This window comes from Chlamydotis macqueenii, chromosome 27 (assembly GCF_036417535.1).
Source record: "Chlamydotis macqueenii isolate bChlMac1 chromosome 27, bChlMac1.mat, whole genome shotgun sequence".
Lineage (NCBI taxonomy): Eukaryota > Metazoa > Chordata > Aves > Otidiformes > Otididae > Chlamydotis > Chlamydotis macqueenii.
In genome coordinates, this window is record NC_141582.1 from 4114940 (window position 1) to 4129098 (window position 14159).

Here is a 14159-nt window from a genome sequence, read left to right on the forward strand (position 1 = left end):
TATAAGCAAAGTCACAGAAACAGCCTCTCGGCACATCCACTGGAAAACATCCGAGCTGAAGAACCAAACCCAACAAAATCAGCCTGCGCTTCGCCTGCCCAGCCGCAATCAGCCCTCGCCCGCTGCAGAGGCGACGGCTATTCCCGCACAGAGCGCGCGGACTGCGGGACTGCGGCGGCTCGCGCTGCCGCCAGAGAATGGTGACAAGAGCAGAGCCACCTCTGTGTACGCAGCTCAGAAACCTCTCCAAAGCGTGTTCCATCGATTGCCATGTGAAGTGAAAAAAGCAAGGGACAGGAGGTGATTTACAGATATAATAAAAATTGCTCATTTAAAACTTGTAATACCTGTTACGTTGCTACCAAAGTTTTCTGCTGGAGACTGATACTCAGACTGGGACAGTCATTGCGGCTTCTCTTCCATCCCATCCTTCCCACCCCATGTTATTTCAGACCCTTTAACAAAGCAAGTTGTCCTAAAGGGCCCCAGGGAAGAAGCTGGGGTTAAGGAAGAAGGCTGGAGTTACAGATACAATCTCGGCACAGCGCAGCCCGAGAAAAACAGCCACCTGAGATGCCCAGAGCGCTCCAAACCCCGCCGTTCTCAACACTATTTATTGTACTAAATGGGAGAATTATTTCTGCCTCATTTAACAGTTTGCGTCTCAGAATTATAATTTAATGACTTAAGGCTGAGAGTATTTTCATTTCTCAGCAGGACAAGGAAATCAAGACTTAGCCGCCTCTGAAAAGCTGAAAATCTAAAAATAGGAACCCAGCCGACAGGCAGCCATCGGAATGGGAGGTGAAGGAGAAAGGGCCTTTTCCCAAGGCAGCGTGCTGCCCAGCAGCTGGTGGAAACGGCTGATGTTATTTTTGATTCACGTCAGTTTAGATTTGCAGGGAAAATGCCGAGTTTGGTCCATTTCCGAGGCATTTATTCTGAGCGCCCTGCACACTCCTCCCTCCCTCTGGAGCGGGTATTAGCCTGCTTAGCACACGCTAGAGCAAGTCATTATTACACACGGATGTTCTATTTCGCCCTTCTAGATGGGTTTTCACCCAAAACATTCCTCAAGGACTTTTGCAATCACGGAAGAACATGATGCTGCCAGGAAAGCTCCTCCACACACGCAAAAGCAGATTTTTTTTTTTTTTTAATTTATTTTTCCTTCCGTATGGAAATGACCTGGGCCAAGAGACAGCCACTAGCTGGGTTCAAAATCTATTGTTTTGTGGGAGAAATGAAAAGCCTTTTTTAGGAACTGCAACACCACCACCACCAGTTCCTTGCCCTTCTGCAACATCCGAGGTTCCCAGTCCCTGTGCTGGGGCAGCGTCCCGGCTGCTGGCACACCCTCAGCAGGACCCTGGCCGGGCCAGGAGGACAGGGGCTGCACCACAGCCCCGAGGGGTCCAACCCAGACCCCAGGCCCACAGACCCGGCAGCGGGCGCTGGCGGCATCCCGGGGGCGGAGGAGCAGCCTGCCCCGTGCTGGCAGTGCCACCGCGCTTTGTGAGCACAAAAGGCAGGAAAACAAAACACTTTCTGGTTTCTACAAATGGAGCAAACCTGGCAACAAGACCAGGAGGTCGGTACAAATCAGAGCACGGCAGAGTCCCTGGGACAGGATGGGGCTTCTCCTGGTAGTGTACCTACAATTTAACTCCATTATTCTTCCACCCTGGGAAAAGAGTACAGCGATTGCAGAGCAGAGGTACAGAAACAGTCACTTCCCTGCCTTGTCTAACATGCTTCCACCGAGAAAACAGAGCGCAGCCAAACGCGCGTTAAACGCCTGTTCCCCTCCTGGACGTCCCTGGGAGGGGGGGATCGCAACCTGGGGGCTCTTACTGCTGGTACGGAGGGCAAAACCCGACACGAATACGCACACAAACGCAGACTTCAGTGTTTCCAGAGCCTGTGCTGTCTCCCTTAGCATGCCGAGTGCCAGAGAGTGGGTTCTTCTCTCCTCCCCTCTTTTATATTTTAACATCCTAATAACTCCCCTGGCAGCAGGGCTGCAGTAGCATCCCTGACGTTACAGGTACATCGGCGTTACAGGAAAGCATTGATGCTCAAGTAATTCCTCTCCTGTCCTCCTAGAAAAAAACGGAACAGCAAATTCTAGAGTCCCTGCGGTCAGGTTTCTGCTTTGCACTGATTCACTTCCCTGAAGATCTGAACAGCCCATGCCAAGCTTAATTGAAAGGCTCAGCTTAAAATCCCAGAGTTCTGGGATCCTCACCACGGGCTGCTGTGCTCTTTAGGAACGGTTTTAATGTACCATGTAATAGTCTCTCTCGACTTTCCACTGTATTATTTCTTTGCAGAAACCGTTATAACAATTCATTTAGCACAAGCAATGTACGGCTTTCTCAAATTTGATCAGTTTATGCTTACCATAATTCACTGCCTAGGCTGGATACCATTCCCCAGCTGTATCTACAGACTCCCAAAAAGTCACTTGTCTTTTTTTGGACTTCAGACAGCAGCTATGCTAACCTTTCCGCTTTTCTCAAACACCACATCTCACCTAGGAACTCGGCCCAACATGAACTTAAACATCATCTTTTAAAAATATTTCAAAAATATTCAGATGAGTACTTGACAATAGGAAGTAAGAGATGATGCAGAAGTATTTAAACAGTCACCTATATTTTTACGTGTCGTGATGTGGCATGGAACAAAAACCAAATTGCAAATACGCTCACGGATGCTCTCCTAACTGAATTTATTCTTGGTGCAGCAGGAACAGTTCCACAGCCAAAGCCTCTCTCTGTAGCTGGCAGCTCCCCTTTCCTTTATTAAGCCAACAGGCGTGAGAAACCACGTACGCTCGTGCCACAACACAGGGATGGAAAACGCACCGCGCGGCTGACACGGGAGCTGCGTTAGCACCCTGCTGCAGACCAAGCCCTCGGACCACGCCACCGTCCCTGCACGGCACAAACCGGGACTGGGCAAGAAAAAAACTGGTCACACTTTAAATTAAGGTAATAAGGTTCTAATGCTCGGCAGCTAATTTAACAGCATACATTAACAGCAGCCTTATTGAATCTTAATTATTTGCGTAGGTGGAAATGCCATCAGCAATTACAGTTCCTAACCAGGGACACTGATTTTTTTCCACCAGCGTGTCAAGGCTGCTCACGATGATGAGCAAGGAGGAATCCCGTCCCTCCTCCCCACGTCCAGCATGGGAGCAACTCTGCGCTGCTCCGCCGCAGCGGCTCTGCTACCGGCTGGGAAACGGGCCGATGGTGTGAACTCGCTCACACTCAGCAGAACCACACACCTGCCAGCGCACACGGGTACGTTTCGGATGGAGTGAAACATCGCCGAGGTCGGGTCGGCAAGACACCAGAAGCTGCACCACGCTAGAAAGGAAACTAGCCTTAGGTGAACCAGGATGAAACCACAAAGAATCACCTCCAGAATATAAAAACTAACAGTATTTGATCTCACTGGCGCTTACCGAAGCTGCCAACTTGGCTGAAACTGTGGTTTCACAAACGCGCCCAAGCAACGCGTGCTGGGGATGAGCGTCAGCCCGCAGAGGAAGGGGTCCCAGCCAGAGCAGCCTGTGCCTGGAAACGCTGCGCTCACATCTGCTCCTGCATCCTCATGGCACATCAGCATTCCCTCCCCTGCACCGTGACACGCATCCATGTGAAATTGAATGTGCTCCTGTATCCATTAAATGAAATATTAACGGGTAAAGTCATTAATGTCATTCTGCATAAAACACATTAAAACACATTCCAGGGCAGCACTTGTTAAATCGCTTTTTACTAACCGAAAGTGACAGCACAGAATGAGAAGTATTTATATGGCACACAAAGAAATTATGAGCTGAGAAGGAAAATGAGACTCAGCTCTTTGCCTGATTTTTCAAGACAGCATCTGCCACTATGACAATTTACCTGAAAACACAAAGGCTTCAGGTGACAACATCCCTGTGCAGCCGTCCCAGTTCTGCTTTGCTGCAGAGGCTGCTGCATTGTATTTTAGGGATTCACGCTGCGATCCCCTCAAGAGGCACCAGTCTCTGCTCCGGGGACTGCTGCTTTTCATGTTCACGGGGGACCGAGCACCCCGGGAAGACGACTCACGTTCCTGCAGTTCACAGGATCCCATCTCATCAGCTCCAGGTACACAAGCCTGGCCCTGAATCCATCTCTATCGCTGTGCAAAATCCCAGTTTTACTGGCTGGCACCAAAGCAAGCCCAGGGCGCCTTGGCAAGTGGTCTGCCGTCGCGCAGAAGGCACAGAGGCGCAGGTTGTGAGCACGGGTGGGATGGAGGAGGCTTTGTCTGCGCCCAGTCTGCTCGCTCTGCTCAGAGGCAGACAGGGCACATGGGAAAGGATGGGACACACTGAACCCACGGAACCAAGCCCGGACTTTTGAATGCCGCACCAGCCTCCAAAGTGAGAGCGCTTCGCTGGGGGGTTTGGCTCAGCCCCAGAAATAAGCAGGGTCCGTTATTAATTAAATTCCTCACGAATGAGATGTGCCAGTCGCTGCTGCGAGGCCCCTGCAGAGCCCACCTGCGTCAGAGAGGAACCAAAGAGCACTCAGCAATGGGTAACGCCAGGCGTGAAAGAAAACCGGTGAAATGGGAGCTGATGGAGCAAAAACGCAGTTTGCTCCCAGCCTGGTGCAGGCTGCGGGGAGGCGAGAGCTGCCAGACGGAGCCGCGCCGGTGCCTCTGCCAGAGCAGCTTCTCTCCGTGCTGCTGAATGGGTGCAAGCTGTCGGGGGCAGAGCCCAGAATTCGGGGTTTGTCACCATACCCACCGGTTTTTGTCTTTTCACAACCCGCTCCCTCAGCTGGGGCGCGGCGGCAGCCGAGGAGGCAGTTCTGCAGGGAAAAACCTCATTTCTTCCTCTTTCAGCTCCTCTAACAAGTGAGAGCAGAGGCGTTTCCAGGGGAGCCCTCGGAGCAGGGTCCTGCGCCGGCTCTGCCAGCACAGCTGGAAAGCCGCACGAAGCCGCTCAGAGAGAGCGGGCTGGACCCTGCCCAGCGCAGCAGCGTGCACTGCCGAATGACCAGAAACATGGTGCTGTTAGGGAGTTTCTTTTTTTTTTCCTCCCCTTTCTCATTTCTGAGAAGAAAATAAGACTTCAAAATTGCAGGATGAGCACTTGGTGAGAAGAATCAATGCTTTTGTTTCCTATAAATATCAATTGTCCAAAAATATCTCTCTATTCTTATTTCTCCAAATACACATTCATATTTATCAATAAATATTTTATTATAGCCATTATCACAACATCAAAGGCTGCTGAAATGTTGTACTTCAACTGACACTGCTCGTTCCAGGCTCACACAATGCATCAAACGCTCGTCTCCCACAGCAGTCAAAATAGAATTAATATTTAAGTTGTGATGGGAGGAGCCACTGGGGAGAGTGTGGAAAAGAAAGGAGTTTACATTTTAGTGAACACCGAGGTCGCAAAACAAGCGCAGAGCGGGGCGAGCCCCGCCACGTACCGCCGAACACCGAACATCTCTTGGCGCACCGAGCGGCTGTGCAGCCCGTCGGCGTCAGAAAGCCCCGCGCACCCGCGAACCGCAGACTCCAGAGCAGCGGCCTGGGTGTCGGACCAGCGGAGCAAAGCCGGCTCCCCCCGTACCGGGGACGGGCACAGCCATGGCACGGCCCTGCAGACCCCTCTCCCGCGACCGACGGGCACTGGCAGGACCATGCGGAGTCAGCCGCAAATCCCGACCGCGCACAGAACCACCGCAAAGCCAAACACCAACACAGGCGGAGGAGCACATAAAGCCCTCCACTTTCAGCTCTCCTAGGCACAAGCTAAATGCATAAAACACTTCACAATTGATTTATTTACAGTTAATGACATCCTCAGCCACTCTCGAGCCTGGCACAGTTCAAAGCACCAAGCACTGCCACGTTATTGTCCCAGGTTTTATTTCCCGCATGTTCTCAGCGGCAGGCAGTGACTCAGCCGCATGAATCATTGATGGCATCGTGAGTCACGCTAGGTAGCACACAAAGGGTCTGGATCACCATTACAAGGTTTATTTGAGATCAAGAAATGCATGATATACTGCATCGTCAATAGTATTTAAAGGAATTTTTTCAATTCAGTGAGGAAAGAAAAAAGGTATTTTAAAATGTTAATGCAACGACTTGCTGGAGAACCAGACTCCTCCTCCCGCACGGTTTTGAAAATCAAGCCTGCGCTTTTTCCTCGGCCAGCCTCAAACACCTTGTGTGCGTACAGGATTATAACCGAGACCACAGAGAAAGCTTTCAGCGGCAGGCTCGCACCCCTCCTCCCGTTACGACGCCTCTACATTACAAAGGCACTTTTGCCCAGAACTCGGGCTCAGCCGCAGCCTCGCCGCTCCGGACTGGCACACCTCCATTCACCGGCACAGCGGGACGGAGCCCGGCCCTCACCAGCGCCTGACGCGACCAGGAGGGACCGGGGGGACCGGGGATGCTTGAGGGTCCGGCAGCTGCAGCCACCGGCCAGGCTGTGGCTCTGCATGAGGGGGGGCTCCCTCCTAGAGGGGTGCAAGGCCCAAATCTGGGTGACCCCAGGGCACAGGCCCCACAGGGACCCCACGGGTGCTGGAGCCCCTCCAGGACGGTTGGACAGGCGCTCTCCCTTCAGTGAACGCAGATAACTTGTGTTTAACACACCCACAGCAAATGCTCTGTTCCTCTTCTCCGCCGCTGACCCAGGGCCAGTGGTGTTTTCCAAGCACTAATTAAACCACAGAAGACAGCTAATGCCCCGCTCTCCATCAGGGAGACGTAGGGAGTGCTCTGCCTCCAGCAAACATCCCATCCCCACTTCCCCATGGGGCTGAGCGCTCTGACTGCTCTCCCCCAGCTCACAGGGATGGTCCGCACTTGCTGGAGGACAGAAGCGTGTGCTAATGGAAGGGACTATTTTAGGAAAAGGCAAAAGAAATACCTAGGAAACAACTTTTAAAGGATGCTGCTAAAACAGCAGTGCCATCTCAGAGGAGGGGATTTCTTTTATGGTAGCGGGAACCTCATGAAGCAGTAAGAGCATCGTGGTCTGCCCTGCAGCGCTTGACCAGAGGAACAGTGACCGCAGCAGGCCAGCACACCTCTGCCGCGGTCACCAGACCCCTCGGGGAGCAGGGCCTCGCTCGCCGCACCCCGGTGCTCTCACCTCTCAGCTCTCCCAGGTCCAGGGTCTTGCCCAGCTGCTCCAGGAGGTCGGCCCTGGCTGCATTCTTCTTGTGCTTTTTGCCGTCGTAGTGCTGCTGTGCCATCATGGGGTTGTTGAACCAGGCTGCGCAGAGCTGGCAGTACCTGTCCGAGTCCCTGCGCTGCTGCGGCGACGGTGCCACTGGGGCACTCTCTGTGCGCGGCTGCTTTAGGGAGCTCAGAGCGGTTTCTGTAAAAGGAAACACGCAGACATGAGTTTTTCCAGGGCAGCGTCGCTGTCTGAGTAACAGCAGCCCCTGAGGCAGATCCCACCTTACACACGGGGTATAATTAGCAGCAGTTACAGGGTCCCACTGGATATTTTGGATGGCACTGCACGGAAATCTATCATTTCTCATTAAAAAAAGCAGCATAAGAGGACAGCACAGGACTGTTCCTCAACTCTCTGCGCTTCACTAGCTGGGAAAGGAGGATGCTCTCGTTGCAGTTACTCGGCTCATGGCTGTTGTGACTAAACCTGCTAAACTTATCCTGCTGAAATTGCTGCTTCCAGGAAAAACTGCCAGCGGAGAATAAACAAGATGAGCGAAGCCATCTACTTCTCAAGATACAGAGACAGATCTATCATTATCTCTGGATTCTTATTTTTCAATTTATCTGGTCTCAGAAAGAACAGGGAAAGTGGTGATTGTACATTGTCACAGATGAAAAAAAAATATTCAATAGTCCATCCCCTCATTCAAATATCCTCACATTGTGAATTGGCAGGTGCCCACAACCTCAATTTAATCCCATCTCCCCTCATATTCACCAGGAGGCCACCTGGGAACGCAAGGACGATCCTCTAATAATCTCAAAGGAAAGTAGGTGATTAGTCTTTACATAATGAGCTGCATCCAGTTTGCCACAGTTTTCCTGCTTTGTACAAGATAAGTCACAAAGCCACGGAAAACCAGTTTAAAGTAAAGCTCAGATAACACCGGGATACAAAGATACACAATGACTAGTACCTAATTATCACACCTCATTCAAAAATTCCCTTTTATGTGGTTTTCCTTTTCTTTTCCTTTCCAGATGAAATGCCTGCTCTCTAAATAATTAACAAACCGTGCTCTCTGTGATGCAAGAATAGGCAAATGTGAAGGTGGTGCAGCGGAGCTCAATCGCTCTCCTTTGATCACAGGCTCCATCGAGAGCACGGTTGGGAAGTGAGGAACCCACCTCAGCGCCTGATACCGGGAATGGCAGCAGCGAGCAAAACAACCATCTATTTAGAGGTGTAATTACGGCTGAAGCCCACTGTGATTGACTTCACGGCTCAAGAAAATTAATGCTGTTATAAGTCTTCCCCTGACCTGCTGGAGAAGGGATGCCTATTAACTCTCCTGAAGGAAACCGTATCTTACATATAGCGTTACTGACAGCCTTATCCATTTCCAGGCGTTTATAAGCCTCTATTGTTTTTGATGACAACCGCCAAGGTATCGGAGTTTCACAGCCTGGCCGGCTGGTTGAGGCACCGTCACCCTCCTCGCCCGGCCGCCTCAGGACAAACACCCGGAGACACTTCCCGGCCTCTGCTGCTGCCCGCAGCGCTCCGCCCAGCACGACCAACGCCAGCTCCCTCAGGGTTAGTTAATAAAGCGATGACACAATTAGCTCCTGCAGAAGATCGCTCTTCTCCTCGTTTGGCTGTCTCGCAGCCCGCCCACCTGCTCGTTCGGATCCGTTTCACCCCACCAGAGAATTCCACTGCCTCACCACTGCCTGCCCTCCATCTAACCAGCCCAGACAGAAACCAAGCACAATGCCCACCAAGCAAACACCTTCCTCTGCCTCGACCCCCCCGTGCAGCGAGCCGGGGCCAGGGCTGCGCTCGGACACATCCCGGCTCTGCCCAGGCAGCCGGGGTCAGCAGCTGCTGCGCCGCTTCCCGAAAAACCGCTCCCAACGGAGCTGGCGGGCAGCAGGCAGGGCCCAGGAAGGCCTGGATGTATTTGGGTCGTAAAACCAACATCTTTTCTAACACCTACAGTTCCAGCACAAGAGACTTGCCCCTAGCCCCTCCGAGCTGCCTGCAACACAAATGGTGCGGGCACACCAAAGAGCCAAGCCAGGGCCAACACACAGCGATGAAGAAAACAGGGAAATTGCAATATTGCCTGTCCAAACTGAGATTACCCCATCTTTGCGTATGCTCAACTCGCAAAAGGCAAGTGTAACTTGTTCTCGAGTTTCTGCGAGTACTGCCAGGCACCCCAAGGAGCTCCCAGCAGCGAGGAGCTCCACGGGGACCGGGCCCGGCACAGCCCCGGCGATGCCGTGGGGACCGGGCCCGGCACAGCCCCGGCGATGCCGTGGGGGCCCAGCCCTCTGCCGCTCCCCAGGACTGGGCTGAGCGCACCGGGGCACAGGTGAAGTGCTGGCACTGGGCTGCAGAGACGTTTGGGCATCTGGACCAGTACAAACAACCCACTACTACAGCAGTCCAGGAACTCTGTGATATATCTGACTTGCCGCTCTCCAGGCCCCAGGGCTCTGAAGTCAAATCTATCCGATTTTTGGTCAGCTTTCTCCTCGTTTCTATGCTAGCTGCCGCCCAAGGGGAACCAGGGAGGCTGAAGTTCACAGAGCTGGTGGTGTCCAGAGCAGTTACGTCTCCCGCTCACTAAAGAAACCTGACTGAAGCATCCTCTGCTGCTCAGCCATCGGCTGGACCAGTGGCCCCGTGGCTGTGTGTCTGAGCCCCTCTCGGTGAGGCTGGTGGCTTGGGCTCACCTGCTTTGGGGGACTGCACCGGACCCGCCCATGCCCACCCCAGCCCTGCTCCAAGCCCACCACAACACCTGGCTCTCCCGGTCCCATGGGCTGCAGCCCCCAGGGCAGAGACCCGGCACAGACCCAGTGTCGGACCCCCCGCCCGCGTCGCACAGGCGCTCCCCACGAGGCAGGGATTTCCCTTTAGCACTCCCAATACAAAATATTTTCTCATAAAGGCACATCCCTCAGGTTCCGTTTACAGCTACCACCAGCCCTGAGGTGTGCTGCATCCAGCCCGGCAATTAATGACAACATCCCGTGTCTTCCAAATCTCCCTGAAGAGAAACAGATGAAAGGTGACTTCTCCACAAATGTGGATTTATCATTTTGATATGCGCTACATAACTGCTACAGAAGAGAAAATATCATCACTCCTTGAGCAGCGACACGAAAATTAATAATAAACACTCACAAAACGTCAAATGTTAAAAGTGTTTCTCCATCAAAAACACAAACATAAAAGCTGCTGGTTTGACTATTTCAAGTATTTCCAAATGCTAAATAGCTCATGACAGTCTGCCTTACGTTCCCCTTCGCTGTGGGAGGGAAGTGAGAAAGCCTTACGTTGCCGCAAGAAGCAAAATACAAAGTTAGAAACACTTTAGCACTCTGGCAGTGAACTAATGTTTGACTTATTCCTTGCATGCAAAGCTTTTTATTCATAGCTGTATTTAAATAGCACCCAGCTTTTCATCAGTGCCACCCTCCAGGATCTGAGCAAGAGAACGGGAAAGTAACCGAGCCACGACAAGGGGGCATGGGAGAAATTAGGTTTTCTTCAGAGGCTAAACCTGGGACCGAGGCAGGCTCCAGCTGCTGCCGGGCGCATCCTCACACCCAAACCTAGAAGCCACTACCCTGTCCCCTTCGGCACATTGGAAACGCAAACCCCACACAGGAACTAGAGGAGGTAAAAGAGCCAAGGTAACTTTTCCTGCCAGCAAAATCATTCCTCACCCCGAGCGCAGGGGACTCCAGCGCTGGCATCTCCCCTCGCGGGAGCTGGCGCACACGAGCCCCAGCCCCACGGCGCCTCCCAAAACCGTGACACACGGCGGCTGTGTGGCACTGCCAGTGCCAAAGGGCCAATCGCCACCTTCCCTAAACCACACCAGCAGGTACCTGCGCTCTGATCTAGGCAGGCAGCAGCTATTTCCCCCACAACTCTCTGTTTTATAACTCCTCCGATGATGGGATGCAAGCTGACAGATGTTGGAAACGACTGCAGAGATTCATCAGCAGTGGTGATGACAAAGCCGCTGAGGGATACAGCCTTGTACAGCAGGGGCAGCAGAAAAGATCACAAATATTTCACCGTAGTGACGAGACACCGCCTTCCTATTGCGAAAAACCCGACTGGTAAAGCACCTCTCCCTCTCCTGAAAGCACCAGCAGAGAAGTGAGAGATCTGTATCTCATTAAGATGATAAAAGCGAAAGGGAAGGTGTAACTCTAAGATGACTGAGAATAAATGTAATTTCCTACGGGATTGGAGAGGCAGAAAACCCAGAATATCAAGCGGTGGCTTGTGTGGAGGCAGAACGCAGTCGCTAGTGTGTCCACGTGCATCCACCAACCAGATTCGAGCCCTCCCGAGGGCAGGTGACAGATGCTGCAGCTCAAGGTGACCAGAACGCGCACCTGTATCATCTGGCAGGAGCACGGGGGAAGAGAACCCTCAGGGCAGCGCGGGATGCATGCTGTGTCTTCCACCGCCTCACACACCGTGCAGAGCACAGGCTGCCCAGAGTTCAGGATGGATGAAGCCTCCATGGTGACAAGGAGAAAGTCTGCTCTTCACCGGTTCAGCAGAGGTGAGACGAACATTTCGTCCTGCAGCATGAAACTCGCTGGGGAGGCCGCGAGCCGCTCCCAGGTTCAGCACTGGGCAGTGCCAGGCACCACGCTGCTGGCAGGAAGGATGCTCAGCACCCGGACACGCGGGATGCCAGCAGCAGGGCGCCTGCAGAAACCCTTCCCACTGCCGCCTCTCGGCTGGAAGGGACGCGAGCCCAGGGCGAAGCGCAGGGCACGGTGCTCGGAGGGGAGCTGCTCTGCAGAGGTGCAGCCGCAGGGAATTTCTGGCTGCCGGCAGCGGCTGCAGGTCCCGCAGCAGCCTTGCGGCACAGCGCGTCTCAGAGCCGATGCCTCCAGGAACAAAATTCCAGGCGCAGGCATTTTTCAATTTTTCACCTTCGCTGAGAGTATTACATATTTTTCAATGCTTTTGTTTGTTTTTTTTTTTTACTGGAAAAAGCTGCTCTTCAAACAGCTTGAGAATTCTCCCCAAATTTCCCCTGTAGTTTCAACTGCATTCATTAGTCTTCATTTTGTCCCCTAAACTAATTTTGTTACTGCGCAATTTCAAGAGATGCTACGCTGCACGTCTGTGTGAACGAAATTACTCCCGCAAAGACAGCTGTGCAAAGAACTTCACTAATTCTTTCCTCCCTTTACACAGAGACCCACTAATTAAGCAAACGGTTAACACAGAATTTCACAGCAATTCAGGGTAGCAGAACAAATTTCTGTGCAAGGCTGAGATCAGACGTTGCGATCTGGAGGCTGTTACCTACTCTCACTTGCCTATTGCCACTAAAAAGCCTTTTCAGATTAACTGTGCGTGCTTAATCCCAGCCACGATAAAAGCACTTGGGGAACTCTGAAAACACTTTAAGCTTCTTTTTTTTTTAATTAAAAGATTATGAGAGTTCAAATATTTGTATAGAGTCTCATTTTTTTTATCATACATGAAAGTTTAAAAGTACCTTACGCTTAACATCTTAGGGAAACACCAATAAACATCCAACTCATCTAACCATCGGAAGGATTACCGTGTTATGATCAGAACAGCAGTCTGATCTCTTCTAAAGATGCCAACCAGTTACGCCGCAAGCACGAGCGCGTGCCTCCCAAACAGCCAGCACCCGACTCCTGCCTCCCCGCGGCTCCAGGAGGGTTGGATCCCTCGGCAGCGACGGATGCACTGGTGATTACCAACACTTCTTAATCGCTGCAAGTTAGCAGTTTAAGTTCTGAGCAGATTAATCCTGTATTAAATGTTATTTACCTCCTTTGAGAACAGCAAAGGGAAAACAAACCATGGCTCGTCCCAGCACACAGACGTGTGTGAAGCCCCGGGGACGGGGGCTCCTCCCAGTCGCTCCCAGTCCCAGTGATTACTGCAGCTGAAGAGCCCATCACTCCCGGAGCACGCAGTGCAGCTCACCGAGAGCCTCTGTGAGGCTGAGCCAGGTGATTAAAAAATTAGACAAAAATGTAAAATTGCAGGTCTTGGAAAGCTCTGCCTCGACAGGGCCCTGCTGCCTCCGCACCCACGAGCAGCATGGCAGGGCGATCGCTGCCTGGTCCAGCACAGACCCCACGGTGAGCCAGCCTCGGCACCAGCGGGTACAATTTGTTCTCACCTACCTGCTCCCAGTCCACACACAGCTCTGATTTTATTAGCAAACGTTGGTTCACCAGAATCCGAGATCTCCACCCACACCTGCTGCACCAAGATCACCGAGATCCCTCCTGCCATCGACCAGGAACCGCTGCCCACGGTTTGTCCGTTGGCCTTTGCACGGCTCCAGCTCCGCAGGCAGAGCCCGGGCCTTGCGTTGCTCCCTCCGACCCGTCCCAACAGCGCCAGACCCAGGAGCTCCCGTCCCGGGGGTGAAAACAGCGACTCCTTTCCCGCTGCCAGGTGAATCACTGACTTACACGATGGGTCCGTGGTCTGTTCCCGGCAATCCAGCACCCCCAGGACCCTCAGAAACTCCCCTGGATCTGACCAGAAACCCAAGGGTTTGCAGCAGGCCCTTTGGTACTGGAGGATAAACCACTGGGACGCTGCCCGGGAGGGATGGGGCTTTGAGCATGGAGGCGAGCACCGGACAGCTGAACACCACAAACGAGTACGGCGCTTCTCGCAGTGCCCTCGCCAGCTGCAGAGAGCAGCCTGAGGAGCCCCGCAGTGACTCAGCTGCGAATCACCACATCAGTTCGCGTTAGATCCGTGCTCCTGGCTCACTGTGGGGATGGCCAGGAGCCGCCAGCACCCCCTGCCACCCGCGGCTCCCCGGGTTTCACACCCGGCACCCAAAGCACCGGGCAGGTTCCTTCAGCACCTCAGGGACTCGCCAGCTCTCCAC

At 52.9% G+C, this 14159-nt stretch overlaps 1 protein-coding gene across 2 annotated transcripts in view; it reads right to left on the reverse strand.

Moving 5' to 3' along the window:
• The window catches only part of ZMAT4 (zinc finger matrin-type 4), a 59497-nt gene that overhangs the window by 9518 nt on the left and 35820 nt on the right, over positions 1 to 14159 (reverse strand). For both annotated transcript variants that reach the window (XM_086767908.1, XM_086767907.1), the window contains one exon: positions 7184 to 7411. In XM_086767908.1, the coding sequence (XP_086624034.1) occupies positions 7184 to 7411 (228 nt within the window). The remainder of the gene's footprint in view (positions 1 to 7183; positions 7412 to 14159) is intronic.